Source organism: Zonotrichia leucophrys, chromosome 17 (genome assembly GCF_028769735.1).
Source record: "Zonotrichia leucophrys gambelii isolate GWCS_2022_RI chromosome 17, RI_Zleu_2.0, whole genome shotgun sequence".
NCBI lineage: Eukaryota > Metazoa > Chordata > Aves > Passeriformes > Passerellidae > Zonotrichia > Zonotrichia leucophrys.
In genome coordinates this window covers 4,091,235-4,110,828 of record NC_088186.1, presented here as the reverse complement: position 1 = coordinate 4,110,828, position 19,594 = coordinate 4,091,235, and the positions used below count along the sequence as shown (strand labels likewise).

Here is a 19,594-nt window from a genome sequence, read left to right as displayed (position 1 = left end):
CCCCCCCGGCACCCACGGGCCCAGCCCGGTGCCCCCGTGCCGAGAGCTCTGCCCCGCTCGCCCCGAGCCCCGCGATTGTCGGCTCGGCCAAATGCGCAGCCACGGCTGGGGCCGAGAGCCCCCGGCCTTTGTGGAGGGATGGGGCCGGCTCTTTGCATGTGAATGGAGGAGTTTGGTAAATCCCCGCGCCTCGGCTGGGCGAGGAGGAGGAGGAGGAGGAGGAGGAAGAAGGGGGGTCGCTCCCAGCTCGGGGTTAATGAAGTGGGAAAGGAGTCTTTCAGAGAGGCCTGCAAACAACCCCCTCCCCGGGCAACAACCCCCGTCCCAAATCCTACATGGATTGACTTAAACCCAGGGGATAAGTGCTTTAAATTAATCTCATTGAATAAGAATGAGGCCAAACAAAACTCTTTAAAATCATATTAAAAATCTATCAAAGGACAACTTGCAGTGGGTGTGCTTTTCATTTTGTGAGCGCAAAGGCAAGGAGCATACAGCAACCTTCCTCCCATTTACACAGCAGGAATGTGAATCAAAGACATTCTCTAATATTTAATTGTCCTTGTAGCCGTAGCAGATTCCTCCTCTTACATTAATGAAGTACAAGGCTTCGTTACACGTTTGTAATTGCAATATTTAAATTTGCCATTTCACATCTGGAAGGAGCTGGAAACTCCCCTGTACCAGTGGAGCCAGCACCATAACACGGTGCCAACTCCAGTTTGTGCTGGGAGGACGGGAGGAGAGAGCAGGACAGAATCCCAGGGAATCCTCTGCTCTGGGAAGGGGAATGGCTGTGCCAGGGTGGTGGGAAGGAAGGAACAGAGGGGACGGGAGGGCTGGAGCTGTTGCTGCCAGGGAGATCTCACAGCAGAGCAAAGCTTTGAGATAAAACAGTTTAGGGAAGGCACCACAGGCTCTAAACAGAGAGCACCACACTGAACAGCATTATGTGTGGGAGGATCTCAAAACCTGCTGGAGGAGTAAACTCACCTCCAGCCTGTGTGCAGGGACTGAGATGGGAGCTGGTGTTGTCCCACAGCAGAACCCACCAGCACCTACAGCAGCCCCTGAGCAGGCTGGAAATGTTTCCAGAGGATGGTGCCAGGTGGGCACAGTCCTGGCAGAGCCCCAGGGGTAGGACAGGCTGTGCTGGGTTGAAATTCTATGAAGCAAAAAAATGGAAGACTTGAGAAGCAGCAGTCGCAGCAGGGAAACCTTTGGAGTATTGCAGCAGGGATTTCTCCAGGGTGCAGAGCCCAACAGAGAAACTGCTGCTGGCTGGGTTCTGTCAGCTCCAGGCTCTGGATCCAGAGGGCCAAACACAGTCCTGGCTCTCAGGTCCCTTTTACCCAGCTCAAGGGCCACCTTCCTCCCCTCCTGGCACAGGAGGAGCTGCCCTGCTGGACATGCCAGCACACACAAACCATTGCAATCAGCAGAATTGTTTCTAGCCAAGATATTCCATGGATTCATCCAAGCACCAAACAAACTATGTCAGAATGGAAAGCCCAGAGCACTGCTGCTTTCCCTGCTCTCTCCTGCAATCCCAGGGTGTGAGAGCAGGGCAGGCAAACCCAGCAAAGCCCTGGTCCGACTCACAATCAGCTTTGTAGGAAAGTTACACAGTGCCACAATTTCCACACCAAACCCAGGGATTTTGGGCTGCAGGGCAGTGAGGCCTTTGCCTTCCACCACAATCCAGACAAGCAGACAGGACCAAAGCCAAAACCAGAGCTGCAGCTCCACCAACACTGCCAAACCCAGCTCCCACCCAGCCAAGGCCCCTCAGCACACACCACGTACCTCAGAGCAAGAGGGGACAAATCCAGGAGAAGTTCAGGGCAACATCCACCTGCTCCATGCCACAGGAATCCACTGTCACCCCTGGCTGCTCCTCTGGCATTTGGGTGCTCAGAGGATTTGGGAACCTCTGCACACACAACACCCTGGTCCTGCTGCAGGTGGTGGAGATTTGATGGAAATGATGATGAAATGATGGAACTCTAGAGCAGCTCACAGCTCCAAGCACCACACCCTGCCCTGCCTGAATGAACGAATGAAAGGGTGATTTGAGTGAAATCAACCCCAAACCTACCAGGTCCTTATTGAATTGAGAGGGGCACAAGGGTGAAGCCAGTTCAGAGCTAATCTGGAGCTGCCCAAGTGTAAACAAGGGCACAATTTGACTCCTGCCCACCCAGCCACAATTCAAACACCTTTTTCTCATCAGCCTTCAAGTTTATTAGGAGAAAACTCAGGTACATGTGCATTTAACTTCAGGTGCACGTGCATTTCTTTTAACACTCATTCAACAACCTCCTCCTCTCTCTTTCCCTAATCACTCAAGCAATGCAGCCCTATCTGCTAAAGATGGTGAAGCTGAAAGAAAAAGGCACTCTGATATTTTTTAAAAATCACTTTATTCATCATAACCATTTGTACTGTTTCATGCCCAGTTAATCCAGGCAGCAATGAGATCTCCTGATGTCTCTCACCCATGTGCTGTTGGCTTTTTCCTACTCTTATGAATTTGCCAATAGTCCCTATTAATTCCTGCGTGACAGTCAGCCAGGAGAAGGTCATGTACTTTCCCTTCATGCACAAGATCATTCCCAAACTTGCACTCTCTGCATCATTCTGAGTCATTTTCATCCTCAGGGGTTTCTTTTCTGTTGAAGTTGACATTTGCCTTAAACCTGATTGCTCTTCCAAATAGTTCTCATAACTAAATCAGGTGGGCTTTGTTATTTTATTTTAATCTAGTAAATGTTTGTAACTTCATTCTCTCTGAAAAATCATGGTTGATTTGATACTGGAGCCTTTCTGTCATCTTTCAGAAGTGTTGAAAAAAGTATTGCAGTGAAATGGAAGTGTTTAATAATTGCCTGGGAGGAAAGAAAAATTCTGGTTTCAAAAGTTACCTTCACTTCAGAAATTAAATACTTTGGGGCTGATTGCTGCTCTCCTACAATCCTTTGTATGACTCACTAGAGCCCAAAGTAGGTGCCCTCAATTCTGCATTTACAAGGCATCATTTTCATCTGTTTATAGTCCCTTTTCAGTACTTTTCTTCCTTCTGACGTCTGAAATTGCCACTCTTAGAGCACTTTCTGCTCCTGCATAAAACATGCCTGGCTCAGGTCATGGTGGGCTGCTCTTCCTCCTCCCTTTCCTCGAGGAAGACACATGCAGGGAGCACAAAGTTGTGTTTTGGCTGGGTTTGTGCTGTTCTCACCCCTGCCCTGCTTGGTGCTTGTGCTCAAGGAGCAGAGGGAGGGACAGGTGGGTGCTCACCTGAAATCTCCTGCAGGTTTTGGGGCACTTTCCCACTCAGAATGGGAAAGTTTAGGTTTAATTTCACAGACTGTGGTGAACAAGTGCCAGGCTCAGCACACTGGGGCCATCCCTTTTCCCAGAGTCCCAGTTCTCTGATGGGAACAAGAAGGATGGCAAATGGGAAAAACAAGAAGTGGAATCCATTAGCCCAAACAGGCCCAGACAAGGCAGAGAACCCCAAAAGGCTGGGTCATGACTGGCAAGGGTTTGCAAGAACCTGCAAAGGCTTTAATGTTCAGAGAGGTGAGACATCTCAGACTCCCTGTGTGTTACATAATCAGGAATGACAACGTGCTGCAGGCAAGGAGAAGTTTGGAGACTGCTGGGTTCCACTCTGGCTCCTTCCCACAGTGACAAAGTTTGTCCCCAGGAGCTCTGTGCCCATGAGCTCTGCCCAAAGGGACTCTGTGTCACTGCACTGAGGAGTTCTCCACAGTCCTGCCACTGGCATCCCTGCAGGTGCCAATTGTGCCTAACAGTGACCAGGGACAGACCCTGCTCAGTGCACAGGGACACGAGAGGAGGGGGCAGCAGTGTGGATTCATTACCTGAGACAGGAGCAGGAGTGCTCCCTGTGCAGTGACAGGGCACAGGGCACATTCCCCTCTCCATGGTGCTCCTCCCTGCCACGTTTACCTGGCTGGAAACAGCAAGTGAAGGGATTGGGGAGTGCTCCTAAAACACAAAAGCATCTCCTGCCTGCCCAAACTTGTCTCACTTTTATGTTGCACACACATCACATTTCTCTGAAAATCACATTTAACCTTTTTTTATTTTCCTTGCTAAAAAACCATCCCAGGAACACGGTGCATCTTCAGGAGGCCACATTGAACTGCAGCAGTACACCAGGACACGCCCAGATTCCATCCCACTTGGACCTATGGAATGAAGGGGAGGAGGCCAAGATCCCCAGGATCCCTCCCACACTTGCCTGATAAATGGAAACACTCCTCAGCTGCTTTGGCAGGTCACCCTGACCCCCGGCTGAGGCACTCCAGCAGCTTTTACAGCCACGGAGACTGGAAGGGCCTGGCTTATGTTGGAATCTGCTGGTTGCCAGCTTTCCTCTGCTTTTTCTTCTTCTTCTTGACCTTGGCCCCAGCAGTGTCCATCCCACTGGAATATTCAGAGCACAGGAGCTCAGCAAGGCGACGTTTGCTGTGGGTCTTCTTGAGCAGCTCAGACCTGGGCAGGGGGAAGAGCAGAGCAATTCAGAAATTCAGGAATTCAGAACCCCTTCTCCTGCAACACCACTGACAGCTGCACATTTAGAGAAGGAGCAGCTCCCTTTCCTTGAGGCTTGATTTGAAATTCTGCCTCGTGCAAAATTAGGTTTTGTTGTGACAGGTTTCCACAAAGGTGGCAAAATCTCACGGCGTTTTTCAAAGCAAGCCTTTGTTCTGTACAAATGCTCTTGCAGGGGTGGTGGGGAGAAGGAGGGAAGCTTGTGTGCCTGAAGGCTGATGAATGAGGTGACACAGCAGTTTGGAAATAATAATAATAATAATAATAATAATAATAATAATAATAATAATAACAACAACAACAACAACCAACCTAACAGCACAATGACATTGAACAATGGAAATGTTTTATAAATAAAGCTTAAATCCACAACCCCCTCCCAAATAAACCAAGGAAAAAATTAGAATGTCATGAGTCTAAACCCAACAGATTTTCTTTTCTTGCAGTGTCCTGCAGCCATCCCATGCACCTCACAGCCTCCCCCTCCAGAGATTGGCTTTTGCAAGGGTAGCTGCATTTTGCATGGCCACCAAACTCCAACATGGGTGTCCCTGCAGCCCTAAACTGCCAGCTATAAATATAAAAACCCACTCAGCATTTTCCCACCATGAGTTCTGCCACTGTCCTGTGCTATAACCTTGGGCAAAGCTCACCCTCAGTTATTTAAAATACAATTTCTTGGGTGCAGGAATGAGGATTCCCTACCTCATTCCCATGGTCCTGGGCACAACAGGGTGTCCACGTGGCATGTCCCACCCTCCTCTTCATCACCACAGAGTCACAGCCTGGTTTGGGTTGGAAGGGACCCTAAACATTCCTTTATTCCTTCAACTAGACCAAGTCCAACCTGAGCCCCTTCCAGCCTGAACACCTCCAGGGTCACGTCTCTGACAAGTTCTGGTAAGGACTTGTAACAAACCTCAAGAGTTTCCAGAAAAACAGAACAGAAATCTGTCTGTCCCTCTGCACATGAGGGAACTGAACTGAACAGCAGCTTTGGTGACAACACAGGCACTCAGCAGTCCTAAAGGTGACACTTTCTAGCACTCAAAGTCCCTTCAGGTGCCCAAACCCATGCTGGGTGTTGGAGAGAAGGAAGAAATTCTGGCTGCAGCAATGGATCAAGGCATTCAAACACCCAGGGAGGACAAGGGAATGAATTCTTGGCTGCCTGGGGTGTTGTTTGCTCCCTTCCCACAGCCTGTGCAGGGGTATCCTCTGCTCAGCCAGTGGCTGAAGTTCCTATTTGACACTTTGATTGTTGTCTCCAAGCATTTCCTACAGTAATTCCTGGGTTTCCAAGCAACACACCAGTTTACTGAACAACAGGGAACTCTCTGCTGCAGAAGGACAAGGAATCCACCAGTAGCTGCAGGGCTGAGCTGCAGCTCAGCAGGGAGGTTGTCCAACACTTTATTATCAATCAGGTGAAATTGCTGCCCAATTAGTAAATCAATACTCCCTGCTGAGGTGATCAGCTGTGCACAGAAAAGCAGGGATGCAGGGGAAAGGGAGCTCTCTCCCTCTAACCCAAGGCCACAAAAATCAATGGAGTTGTGCTGTGGAACCTGTGCTCATCACACACAGAAGAAAAGCAGCTGTCAAAGCCCTGTGTAACCATGAGATGGAGGAGCTGCAGGGAACCAGGAAACTGCACCAGCTCAGGAGCCCTGATTCCTGCTGTAAAGCTGTAAATTCCCCTCTCTGCCCAGCTGGTGACAGCCTCTGGGAGCAGCAAGATAACCACAGAGCATCTTCCCTCACCTGGGGTATGAGACAAAGCCCAGGAGAACTGAGCAAGCCCTTAACACTCACCCCTGAGCATCCCTGGGTAAGGTTTTTAATCTCTTTGGCCTCCCTGTCCATTCTCCCAGCTCTCCCTGGGCTTTCCCTGGTGGGATGTTAATTTAAGGGAGCTCTGTGGTGATACTGTGGCAAAAAGCTTCACAGAAAAGCTGTAAATGTAAAGATGCATTTGCAACACAGACAGAACCCATGTTCCCATCACTGGAAAAGCACATGGGTGATGAGCATCTCTTGCTGTGATCTCATGTCTAGGTATCATGGTATACTGAGACAGAGGAAGGAATAAAAGACTCAGGTTTAGAGCTGCCTGTGCACATCTGTAATGAAGCTGCAACCTCACAAAAGTTGGTACCAAGACCCTCAGCAAAGACACAATAAGGAAAAAGAGGAACTGTCCCCAGATGACTTTGTTATCTCCTCAAGGGCTGGAAAAGACCAGGCCAAAGTTTTAAAGACCAAAAAAAAAAATCTCTTCTCCTTCAGAAAACTGGAATGATTTAAACACTGTTTAAACATGAGAAACTTGTGAATCTTGCTAAGTACATCACTGAATGGTGAAAAGGCAGGAGAGGAACATCTGGAAGGAAAAGTGTCCAGTGAAGGGAAGAGTAAAATTCTTCTCTCCTCTGCTTCAGTTCCTTTCTACACCCCCTTACAGTTCCCAGCCTGCTGCTCCCCTTCCCCACCTCAGCCACAGGGATCTCAGGGATGCTGGTGCTGCCCAACCCTCCATCTCTGAGCAAATCTGAATGCTTTGCACTGATCTCCTTGTGCTGGCTCAGAAGATGCCTCCTCTGCTCATCTTTCCCCTCAGTGTGAGTGAGTTTGTTCTTGGAGGTGCCTCTCAACCTGGCTGGCATCACTGCCAGCTCCTTTGTCTTGCTGTGTGAGACGCTGCTGCAATGCAGTGCACAGGTGTAGTGACCTCTCCCAGCATCTGCAGCCTCCAAGGGCTCCCAAACTGCTCCAGCTGAGGCAGGAGGAGGATGAAGTTCTGCCACAGAGTCCCAGAACTCGTGGTGTGTCTTTGGAGAGACCCGAGGAGGCCGTTCCATTTATCAGAAACCATTTCAACGTGGATTGCACCATCAATCTGCCTGACAGCATCTCCAACAGCTCCTTGACACTGTGCCAGCAGCAGAGCTGGGTTACCTCTGGGCCAAGGCTGCTGCAACACCTGCTTTTCCTGCTTGGAGCATTGGATGAACCATCTGCAGCCAATGCAACCCTGTTTGGGTTGGTTTTGCTGCTGTTCTTTGTGCAGAGTGGGGGCAAGAAATCCATCAGCAATCCTCCACTGCTCTCGACAGGTCAACAGATGGCCCAGGTCCTCTGCTCCCAGCTGATGCAGATGCTTGAGAAGATCAAGGAAAATTATTACCCAGCCAGAATGAGCACCAAGCCTGGTCCAGAACACTCAGGGCAGGGTGGTCTCCACACTGGGGTGTGCTGAGCAGCAAAGCCCACCTTGCCCTACTGAAGTTAAATGCATTTCAGCCACACAGAAACCCCAGTCCCACTTTCACTGCCACCCCTTGGTCTTCACCCTATGGAAAAAGGCAAAAAGCAGCACTGGGAGGCTGGGATCCACCCAGGATTCTTGCTTCTGTCAGGCCCCTTCCCAGCCCAGAATCCAGAATATATTTCAATTAGACAGAGATGACAATTTTTGGTGCACAGAGGTTTTCCAGCTCTGTGGGCAAGCACTGTTCACTTGATTGGAGATGGAGCAAAGGCTCTGTGCTGCAGCCACAGTGGAACAGGACAGTAATAAAGGGCACTGCTGTATGCAGGAAACAATCAGATGGGTTTTACAACTATAAAACTTTCATTTCATAAGAGGATTTCTTTTATAACATCATGATGTGGTAGCCAGGACTCACCTGTGTCCCTGAACTGCCTTAATGAAGAGTGATGGTGATGTTTCTTTTCACAGCAGCCTTGTCTCTCTTACTCTCATTTTTGGCTCCATTTGCCCATGCTCTTACCTGAGCTCCAGTTTGGCTTCCTAGAGCACACTGCCCAAAGTGAAATTCCCAGTGGGCAGAATTCCAAAGCTGCATTTTGACTAATTAAGTGATATCAGGAAAGCTCTAAATGTGCACATAAAAACTGGCAAGCAAAGTGCTTCTAATGATGAGACAATTGCTGTGCAGGGAGGCCCAGCTGCAGCCTTGAGTCACAAGCCCTGTGTTTCTTCAAAAATTGTCAATGCCAAGATGTTTAAAAGTGGAACCAAGGATGTGGGGGGGGAGAGAAGGTAAAAGGCCACGAGTTTGCACCCAAAGCAAAGTGCTGCCCTGGCCATGAGGAGGACACAGGGCTACAAGATCTGTTTCCCAGGAGCTGTCTGATTCTATCTGACCATGCTGAAGAATGAATTAACACAATGATCCTGCAGCCAAAGCCTCCAGGCCATGCCCATCTCCACATCAGAGCAATGGCACTGTGATAATGATGTACAGCAGTGCTCTCAAACTCCTCTCCCTGATCCCATTTCACTTGAGGGCTGGGCTTAAACTCTGAAGCACGAGGGGGTTTTCACCTTTGTTTTCATATCACTTTTTGCATATGCTGTAGCAATTCTTGATACTCTCAAGTAAATTCTATTTTTCTGAGCATATCTTGCATCAGAAATTCCTGTAGCAGGGAGTTCCACAGAATCAGCTGAACTAAAGAGCCACCTTTCTTTGTGATGGCTCGAACTCACAAAAAAGCCAAATTAAGTTGCAACTGCTCAGTGCAGTGAAAGCCTTTGGGGGCACACACTGATTTCAAAGGGAAAGCAGGCCCTCAGTTGATGCAGAATGCAAAAGCCTGAGCAGCACAGGGATGCATGGTGGAATGTGCATTGTGAAGGAGTCAAAAGACAAATCTATCTGGCCTGTCAGCCCCTTCCTCGGCGTGCTGCGACTCCAGCAAAGCAAGGACAGCTAATCCCTCAGTGCAGGTGGGATCAGCTTCCTTGCTCCAGCCTGCAGCCAAAGCATGAGCCCAGACACTGACTAAGCTGATGTACTGTAATTCAATATGCAGTATCTGGTTCTCGTGCTCATCTCTCACCTCAACACAGCATTGCAACTTTCTGCGAACAGCGCCGGCAATTATTTCTCCGCCTTCAGATCGGGTTTTGCAAGATGCACTCCAGCTAAGGGGACAGCTGGTTTGCACAAAGACCTCTGAAAAATGCATGGAAGTTGACGTGGGCACTGAGGACAGGGCTGCTCCCACATTTCAGCACTGGAACATCACACACCTGGCTGCTCCCTCTTGCTGTCTCACCTTCCCCCAGCGGGCTCTCCAAGGAGGCGCCAAGCACAAAAGGAGACTTCAAAAGAAATGAAAAGTTTTCTTTGTCCTCTTAAGGAAACATTTAATGATTGCCTTTACCCCACTTTCAACCTGCTCTTTATTCTCTAGGCAGGTGCTGAGAGATGAGGCTTTAGTGAGCAGCCTGATTAAAAACCAGTATCAGATGTTGGGAGACAATGTGTAATACGACAACCAACACTCACAGCATCATGTGAGAAATATAATTAAAAAGATTGCTCTGTGACTGTGCTGTTATAATTTCAAGCCTTGCATTTTACAATGAGAAACCATTTGTCTTCTAAATGGCAGGCTAAGTTTTGCTTTCTGCTTTGTCAGTGTGAAATCAAGAGCAATTCTCTAAGTTAATAGCATAATCTTGGATTTATGCAAGTGCAGACTGAATTTGAATCAATATTCACTTTCTCTAAACTATCCTATAAATACTAATATACCCTCTCCCTTTATTTATTTATTTTTTAAGCACACACAGAGAAAGCTGATTAAAGCCAAGTTTCACAGGCAGGAACAATTGTTGCACATCACAACTTTGGCTTTTTTTTTTTTTTTCTGCAGGGTCTTAACTCTGCAGATGCTCCCGGATTTGAAATCTGGAATCTTGAGCCGTGACAGAGCTGTGCAAAGTCTGCCCACTTTCCTTGAGCTGCAATTCTGTGATCCACGTGCAAATGAGCTCTCAAATCACTCTCAGACCATTTGTTCCAACACCTCCACAGCCCCACAGCTCCTGTGTGTAAAAACCTACTGTATCCTGAGCTTGTCTGTGCTCTAATGGGATGAAGACTTGGGGAGGAGGAACCCCCATCTAAAAGAGGTTTGTAACAAGGGAAAAAGTAGCTCTAACAGAGTAGCAACATCACAGGAACAGAGAGAGGCATTGTTACAGGCCAAGTAATCCTGTGACACGCTACTGTCACTCATAGCTTGACACCCTGCTGGGCCAGCAAGACATCAAAGCCCACCCCATACCATCTTACATGCTCTTTATCAGCTAATCAGGCTATTCTTCCCGAAATAAAGCTCCCTTAAATCCCCTGCTCACAGGGGCATTCCCATCCTGTTGCCCATCTGCTGAGGAGGGTCAGCTGGAGCAGGAGGCAGAGCAGTGGCCTGTCCCTGGTGGCTGCTGAAAGCAGGACAATGCACGCTCCAACTTTTTATTTTCAAATCCCTTCCCCTTGCATTTTTTTTCTTTTTCTTTTCACAGGATAGGTGCATGTGCAAGAGAAGTGCCCAGCCCTGGAACAATTATGTTCATTAGTGCTTTAATTGCATGGCTGAGGTTTGCTAACAGGGTTTGTAGCAACAATTACACGGAAAAAGTCACCATTGATGCTGATAAAGAAAAAAGATTTTCCTCCTTTGAATTATTGCAATGATTTTTCTGGATCCTGCCATTGCACTGGGGAAGAGAGCATGCCCTCAGCACTGTGATCCCAAAAGAGAGGATTTTCTGTCCTGAACAAATCAGAGCAGCCAGGGTCAGATGCACTGAGCACCTTCAGCTCCCCTGCAGGCACAGAAGAGGGCTCAGGGCTCCTCCAGCAGCACCAGGGAGTCTCCAGCTCTGTACACACAACAGGAGGACCCAGAACAGCCCTGAACACACACCAGAGGGGACAGAGCTGAACTCTGGGCTTGCTGCAGACTATCCTCAGGACAGATCCCACAAGATTTTGAAATTCTTTTCCCAGAGCTACTCACACCTCCAGGTTTGCAGAAGGATCATTTCTACCAACAGATCTGCTTTTTTTACACTCAATTCCTGGAGCAAGCCCAACCACCTTGAGGAGCAAAGCACAGCTCAGGAACATCAGGCTGACCTACCTTTTTGGCTTTGCTTTGGTTTTCCTCTTTGAGGCTGCAGTTGGAAGAGCAGTCAGGTTCTGGGGGGCATCTCTCAGCCCAAAGCTCTTGGCCACATGACCCAGGTGGAGAGATTTGATGTGGAAGATGTGCTTGAGCTCCTTGGGATAGGTGGTATAGGCACAAAGGAAAGACTGCAGTGCTGAGGGGGAAGGAAAAACACCAGTGAGTTCTGTTTGCTGCTGCATTTTTATATATATTTATATAAACACTTAAAAGATTCAGCTGTTCCAGCTGAAAGGACATGGGGCTGGTCCTTTGGGACACCTTCTGGTCAGCAGCTGGCAGAAAAGGTTGGCATGTTAAAAACCTGTGAAGGTTGCACAGCACTGGTACAATCCCAAAAGGTGCTGGGGAGGTGTTAGGAACTGAAACAAAGCTCCACTGAATTGTTGGGTTTGGCTCCTGCAAGGCTGCTCCTCTGGCCACAAAAGGTGAATTTGTGGCATTTCTCTCAAGAGTCATTGATACTGAGTGGCAGCAGATAAGAGGAGAGTGGGAACAGAGATGCAGGGATGAAGAAAAGGAAGCATGGAGATGGCACAGGAAGGCTCCTCTGATATTAGAGTCCCAGTAGTCCATGCATTTTTCACCAGTTACCAGCTAGTCCCTTATAAATATCTGAGAGCCGGATGGATTTCCTGACTCATCAGCACACTGAGAACAGAGCTCACCTTCTCAAAAGGGAAAAATAATAGAACTGTGTGCAAATTTCCCTTCCCATCTTTATATTCCTGTAATGCCCTTCCCTCAGGGCTCATTGCTCTAAAGACAATCATCCACTAATATGAGCACTACCTCTGCTCCTCCCCATCCCCAGAACGTTCACTACACCCGGGCTGGCCCCTGCTCTGGGAATAGAGAGACTTCCAGAAGGAAATTCTGCAGCTCAGAAAATGCCTCCCCTCAATCCCCAGCTTGCTAAACCTCCTGTGTGCCCCCAGCCCTGAGTCCAAAGCACCTCCTGCATCTTCCTCTCCCTGTCACTCCCTCCAGCAGTGAGCTCTAAACTCTCACCTCTCCTGCCCTTGCCTGTTGAGCCACCGGACCAGCAAGTTTGCCCACAGCTTATGTCTAATCTCTTGGCAGCAGCCGGAGATTGGAGTTTATGAACAGTAATAAAAATGTCATTTTAGCAGATCAGCTCCTGGAAGGACCCAGGGAATCCATCAAAGCTCTGTTTACTGAGCAAAGCGAACTCCTTTTCCCAATCGATGAGAAGAAAAGATTGAGTTTTTTGCACCTTCTTCCCAATTTCACAATGCTGCTCTTTTAGAGGCTTCTGAGCACCAGGAGACCTGTGTTTTCCCAAAAAAGAGAATGCTAAATTCCAAATACTGTCTCAGTCTCCTGTCTGAAGGCCATCCTTCTGAGGGCTTATAAACCAGCTCAAATGCTCTCAAAACTCCTGTTCTGCTGCTATTTTTTTTTTCATAAAGTTATTGGTCAAATTCACCTATGAGAAGGTGTAACTCTTCAAAGGGAACAATAGGAACTTGCTCCTGCTTTGAATTGAGTCCCATTGGAGCTAATACAGCTGTCTGCCTCACAGCATTTGAAATGGCTGATACTAAAGATCCTGTTATTATGAAGGCTGAGCTCACCTCTCACAGCCGTGCAGAGAGGAAAAGCTGCTGGTACCAACCCCCCAAAATCAGAATTACAGAATCAAAAGTGTCAAAGGCTCCCCCTCTTCCCAAAGTCCTGACAGACATCTGCCAGATCCAGCTGTGAGCACACAAAAGCAGGGAGAGCTGCAAGGCACTAACCCAGAGCTGAGCTGGGAGCTGCAGGTCACAGAGCCAGCCCAGGAAATGCCTCACCTTGAGCAGCCCAGAGCTGAGATGTTCATTACAGCACCCCAGAGATGGAAATGAAGACCTTTGTGGATGAGATTCTTTTTAAAATCTTTACTATCAGGTCTTTAGAGTGTTGCCAGAGTCATGTTTTCTGGCTTTTATGTGCAATTAGAGTGGCCAGATACTGAACGCTTTATTGGATTTTTTTTTTTTTAAGTTGAAATTCTTTTATGATTTTGTGATCAAAGAGACAGAGCTTTAGGAAAACAACTCACAAAGACTGGTAACAGTGCTGGTCAGGCCATAATTCATGTACAGGGTTCCTTACCTTGATGCCACAGGAACAAACTGTGTGAGCTGTTGAGAGTTTTTACCACACCAACACAAGTCTAAGGTAACAAGCACTGGCTTGGAGTGGGATTTGGGCTTGTGCTCACTAAGACAGAGGATTCAGATTGGTTCTTTGTACCCCTGCATCCCCATTTTTTTCTCCAGGAAATATAAGTGTGGAAAATCAAAGGAAGAAAAGAAAAAAGCCAGAAAAAGAAAAAAAAATATGGGGGTTAGATGGGCTGGTTTGTTGTTATTTTAAACAGGGGATGAGAGGGTAATGGGATATGAAAGGCAGACAGGTGACATAACCTGCTCACCAGGCTCCCAGCACTGGCCCCAGCAGGGCTGCATAAACTGGGAGGCACTTTGCCAGAGCAGCTGGGAGCAGGAGGGAAGGATGCACCAAAACCACCACGGATCTGAGCACTGTGCCACAGCCCTGGGCTCCTGTGACTCTGCTGTCCCTCCCCACACACAGGTGCTGAGGACAGAAAGGAAGGAGGCAAAATGCTCAACTGCTGGCTGTAAAACTGGGAAATGAGGAGGAGGAAGGCAGGGTTTGCTTCCTTACCCTCTCTGTAACAGAGGATCACTCTCCTGAGCTCCTTCTGGCCCCACAGCTCTGAAATGAAGCACTATCACCATGCAAATCCTCCGCTCCCCAAAAGGGGCTCCACTCTTGCTGAGGTTCATCCTCCAGGTAGCAGGGCCCAGGCAGAGCCCTCCTCCCACCCATCTCACTGCTGATCAGTCAATCAAGTTTGAAGGGCAGCACCTTCCCTGAACCATTTGATTCGAGTGTGGAAAGCACGGGAGGCAGAGGCAGAAGGGGAGAGCGGGCAGGGAGCCACTCTGCTTTTGAAAGCAGGCTGAGGTGCAAGCACTGCTTATTAACATTGACTAGGTCAGAAAATGGGGAAAAACAGAAAAAGAGAGAGAAACAAATGCATCTCTGGCACAGTTTCCAATTGATTGTCTGCCATGAAAGCAAAAGCCAGCTGCCATGTTAATTATTCATGATGCCTGGCTCAGAGGGGAGGAAGAGGGGCTTATGGAAGCCACTCAGCAGTGGAAAATTTGCATATGTAGATAGCAGAGTTGGAAAAAGAGGTGGAGTGCTCCTCTACAAGATAAATGGGATGCACAACATTTCAGCATTTCCTGATGTATTTTCTGTGGTTCTTTTTTGTGGCTAAAGAAGTTATTCATGCTGAGGTCAGCAACAAGTGTGGGTGTGTGCACAGTGACACTGGGTAGAGAGGAACCACAGAGGTTTTTTAGGTGTGACCAGAGTTATTCTCTGGTTGTTCCTGTCACAGGCACTTCAGGCTAGAAGTTTGCAGGGGCTACAGGAAATCCCAAGTGAGCAGCAAGAAGCTCATCCATGCAGAATGAAGGATTATGATTGTTTTAGTCATATGCTTTGAGATTGTGGATTTAAAAAAGCAGCTACAAAACTGCACCACGCACCTGAAAATGGGTGCAAGCTGCTTGTGTAGCAAGTCCAGCACTTTCACTGCAGGAGGAAGGTGTTTGAAAACCCCGAGGAACTGAAATCACAGTTTGAAAACCCCAAGGAACTGAAATCAGCACTGCAGCTGCTGGAGGTGGGGTGAGATTTCAGCCCGGGGATGTGCAGTAGTGGAGGGAGAGCAAGAGTGAAACAGCAGAATTTCAAACCCTTTGCACCTCAATCCAGCCACACATAAATAAAAAAGCATGCAGAATAATTGGGGTAAGCAGATAGTCACAGGAGATACTCTGGACTGTGACATCACCTGAGAGGGGAGTACAACTTTCACTAAAAAACAGCACCTCTGACCTCCTGAACAATCACTTCTCAAAATTCCTAACAATTTTCATGCTGAACTTTAATTGTGAGAACAGCCTCTCCTTCTCCAGTTTCTCCAAACACTGTACAACTCCAAGAGCAATTTCCCCATACGGTTTTGGACCCCTTGGAAGGTGATTTCACCTGTCCCACATCTGTATGCAGGTGCACACAGCAGGTACACAGAATGGTAAACAGGAATGATGCAGACCATTCAAATTCATCTCACCGGATTAATTAAAATTAATCTTAAACTGGAAATTAAATTATGAAATTAAAATCTATCTTAAATGAAATTAAAATTCATCTTTAACTGGAAACGCTGCAGAACTGAAATAACTTCTACCCAAGCTTAGAGAGCAGGGCTTGACTCAGAGCAATGAGGTAAAAAAGAAAACAATCAGGAAAGGAGATGTGGGAAGAGGAGACTCAAAAAAGGGGAGAGGCTCCAGTCCTAAATACTGTGAACAAGAATGGCTTAGTCTCTTTCATATGGGTTTGCATTTTGTGGACTTGTAACTCATAGTCAAATTCCCAGTAAGTGCTCAGGAATTCTGGGCCCAGACTTTCCACAGTGCCAACCCTGCAACACATTTATGGCTCCTCTCAGTTTGGTGTTTCTTTTCCTACCACATCCCCAGCAACATTTTAATCTTTCTCCCAAATCTGTTTTCCTCTCCATTTTCCAAACTGAGAGGAAGAAGGGCAGAGTCTCTTACACTGCTCAGTGCCAACTGCTTGGAAAAGATGGCACATCAAACCCCAGACTTGTACACAGCTACAATTACTAAGTTCATCCCAGTTTTTATTCTTCCTGCCTTTTTGAGTTGTTGCCCCTCTCTCTTTTATCCCCCATCCCACTCAACCAGCACCAATCCAAGATCTTTTACTGGTTAGGGTTGCATCCTGCTTTTCAGGCTTCAAATTCACCCCTGGGGTGAACTGGAGGCATCTGATGGGAATTGGAGCAGGATGTGGTGAAGTCACCCATCCCCTTCCCAGCGTAACACACACAACCCTGTGATTGGGTCAAAGCCCTTGGATGTGAATCCCACTGAAAGCCAAGACTAAATCTCATTTGCACATAATATGGGAACGCCAGAAATTAACATTTAATATCACCACAAAGCCTTCTGGGCCTGCCTCAGCCCTCTGCAGAGCCCAGCAGCCCCAAAATGTTTCTTCCAGGCCTTTTCCCTGATGCTGTGCCCCAGAAGGAAACCTTGGCAGCTCCTCTGAGCCCTTGTGGGATAAGGGGAAGGAAATCACTGACCTTTCTTGGCCCACCGGACAGTCCCCTCGCTGGAGTGGACGAGATTTTCAAATTTTGTCTGCAGGACCGTGGCTCTCTCCCGGACTTCCTGAGGGTTCTTGCCACAGGATTTCTACCAGGGAGGCAGGAGGATTAGAGGAAAGAGAGAATTTGAGTCAGGAATAATGAAGCAGTTTACAATAGATTTAATAACAGTAAAATCACACAGCAACTACCCAGGGGCCAACAAAGGTAATCCTCTCAATATTACTAGAGGAGGAAAAAAAAAAATCCAGATAAAGATGTTAAAGTCAGAGCAGCCAGTGAGCGCCGTGTGGTGGGGAGAACAAATCAGTTTTAATTTTGTGTTTTCTAACATCTATCGCCTATCTTTTTCCTTTTCTTTTCCCTTCTCTTTTTTTTTCTTCTTCCAGGTACAACAGGCCAGATCCCACTGCCAGTTTCCATTGGAATTATTTGGAATAACTCCCTCCAGACCCTACAATAACATTTTCAGAGTGATGCTGCAAGCTCTCCTGTGCCCTTCCCCAAAACACCCAGGGCAGGAGACCATGAGATCCACAACCACCCCCAAGCTCCAGAGAAGAGACAAATTCAGCAGCTGTGAACAAAGGCAACCAAATGAACTTCCCATCAATTCCAGCATGGATTTCTACACGAAGTTTCCTGACTGCCAACACATCACATTTGACTGGAACTGCCATCACTTGGCTCCTCTAGAGCAGGACAAGCCCCTTGCACCAAAGGCACGACAGAATAAACTTCCTCAGGCCAAAAGGGCAATTTTGCACGTGTTCCAGCTTTCCTGGGATCAGATTGTAGGATGCACTTCAGGAAATGGAAAACAAACATTCCTGGGAGCAAGCTGTTACTGGGAGGAGAAGAGAGGCTCTGTCCCTCTCTGAGGGATCCAGGCAGAGAAAGGAAATGTGGACCAGAAAACGAGTGAAATGTTTGATGGAAAGCTGACAGCAAAGTGCAAAGCCAAGCATCCATGGATGTGCACCTCTCCACAGCTCTCCAGTGGGACTCAAGACAGGAACCAGCATCCAAGTGGGAGAGTGCCAGATCCAAGGCAGCAACTTGGTATGGTCAGACCCCTCACCCCAGCAGGGCTGGCTGAATACAAACACCCAGCTCCTGGGATGCTGGAGGAGCCCTGTGCCAAGGCAGCAATCCTGCTGCTCCTCCCTGCCAGATCTGCATGCTAATGCTGCAAACCCCTCTGTCCTGGGCACTGCTGCCAGGCCAGAGCAGCCACATCCCACTGACACCACAAACCAACCCCAGGGACCCCGGGGGCTGCCAGCACCTGACACAAAGTGCTCTCCTGTCCCACATGTGCCACTCTGTGCCCAATAGCAAATGTGCCTAGAGACAGACCTCAAATGTAGTTTAAATTTGCACTGTGCCCTCTCTGAATCTCAGGATCCCACAGCTTCCAGAATCCCAGGTAATTCCTCAGCAAAGCAAACACACCCAGGGCTGCAGCTCCTGCTCACTCACTGCCTGGACTGCCCCTCCAAGGACAGCCTGGCTGTTTGAACTCATCAACTCTCCCAGATTTCTGCTCTCTGCTGTCTCCCAGTCCCCTCAAGAAAGGGTCATGACCCATCTCACAGAATCACAGCATCCTTTAGGTCAGAAAACACCTCCAAGATCATCCAGTCCAAACTTGGACTGATCATCACCTTGTCAACCAAACCATGGCACTGAGTGCCACATCCAGTTTTTCCTGAACACCTCAAGGGATGGGGACTCCACCACATTCCTGGGCAGCCCATTCCAATGCTCAACCATCCTTGCAGTGAAGAAATTCTTCCTGATGCTCCACCTGAACCTTTCCTGGCACAGCTTGAGGCTGTATCCTCTCCTCCTGTCCTTGTTTTTTGGGAGCAGGTCCTGACTCCCACCTGATTGTGAGTTCTCTTCCCTGAACCTCTTTTCCTCCAGGCTCAGCCAGTTCTCTCAGCTGCTCCTCACACAATTCACTCTCTGGACCCTTCCTCAGCTTCTCTGGACACTCCTTTCACAGATTCTTCGAAATTCAGGTGTGCCCTGAAGCTGAGACCATCCCCATCAAGAGCTCTGCAGAGAGCCACAGCTTCTTCCCTGAACCTCTTTTCCTCCAGGCTCAGCCAGTTCTCCCAGCTGCTCCTCACACAATTCACTCTCTGGACCCTTCCTCACCTTTTCTGGACACTCCTTTCACAGATTCCTCTAAAATTCAGATGTACCTTAAAGCTGAGACCATCCCCATCAAGAGCTCTGCAGAGGGCCACAGTGTCTTCCCTGAACCTCTTTTCCTCAGGGCTCAGCCAGTTCTCCCAGCTGCTCCTCACACAATTCACTCTCTGGACCCTTCCTCACCATCTCTGGACACTCCTTCCACAAGTTCCTCAAAATTCAGGCATGCCCTGAAGCTGAGACCATCCCCAGCCAAGAGCTCTGCAGAGAGCCACAGTTTCTTCCCTGAACCTCTTTTCCTCCAGGTTCAGCCAGTTCTCTCAGCTGTTCCTCACACAATTCACTCTCAGGATCTTTCCTCACCTTTTCTGGACACTCCTTTCACAGATTCCTCTAAATTCAGATGCACCTTAAAGCTGAGACCATCCCCAGCCAAGAGCTCTGCAGAGGGCCACAGTGTCTTCCCTGAACCTCTCTTCCTCAGGCTCAGCCAGTTCTCCCAGCTGCTCCTCACACAATTCACTCTGTGGATCCTTCCTCAGCTTCTCTGGACACTCCTTCCACAAGTTCCTCTAAATTCAGATG

The 19,594-nt window shown here is 48.3% G+C and overlaps 1 protein-coding gene across 2 annotated transcripts in view; it reads right to left on the bottom strand.

Annotated features, from left to right (window-relative positions):
* Positions 1-2,392: 2,392 nt before the first annotated feature.
* DDX31 (DEAD-box helicase 31) overlaps positions 2,393-19,594 on the bottom strand; it is a 47,096-nt gene continuing 29,894 nt past the window's right edge. Inside the window, exons 18-20 of one of the 2 annotated variants that reach the window (XM_064727752.1) lie at positions 16,823-16,934; positions 11,548-11,728; positions 2,393-4,524 (exon numbers count right to left, since the gene is read on the bottom strand). In XM_064727752.1, the coding sequence (XP_064583822.1) occupies positions 4,374-4,524; positions 11,548-11,728; positions 16,823-16,934 (444 nt within the window). In that variant the 3' untranslated portion in view covers positions 2,393-4,373. The remainder of the gene's footprint in view (positions 4,525-11,547; positions 11,729-16,822; positions 16,935-19,594) is intronic. The other variant, XM_064727751.1, reaches the window with a different exon arrangement.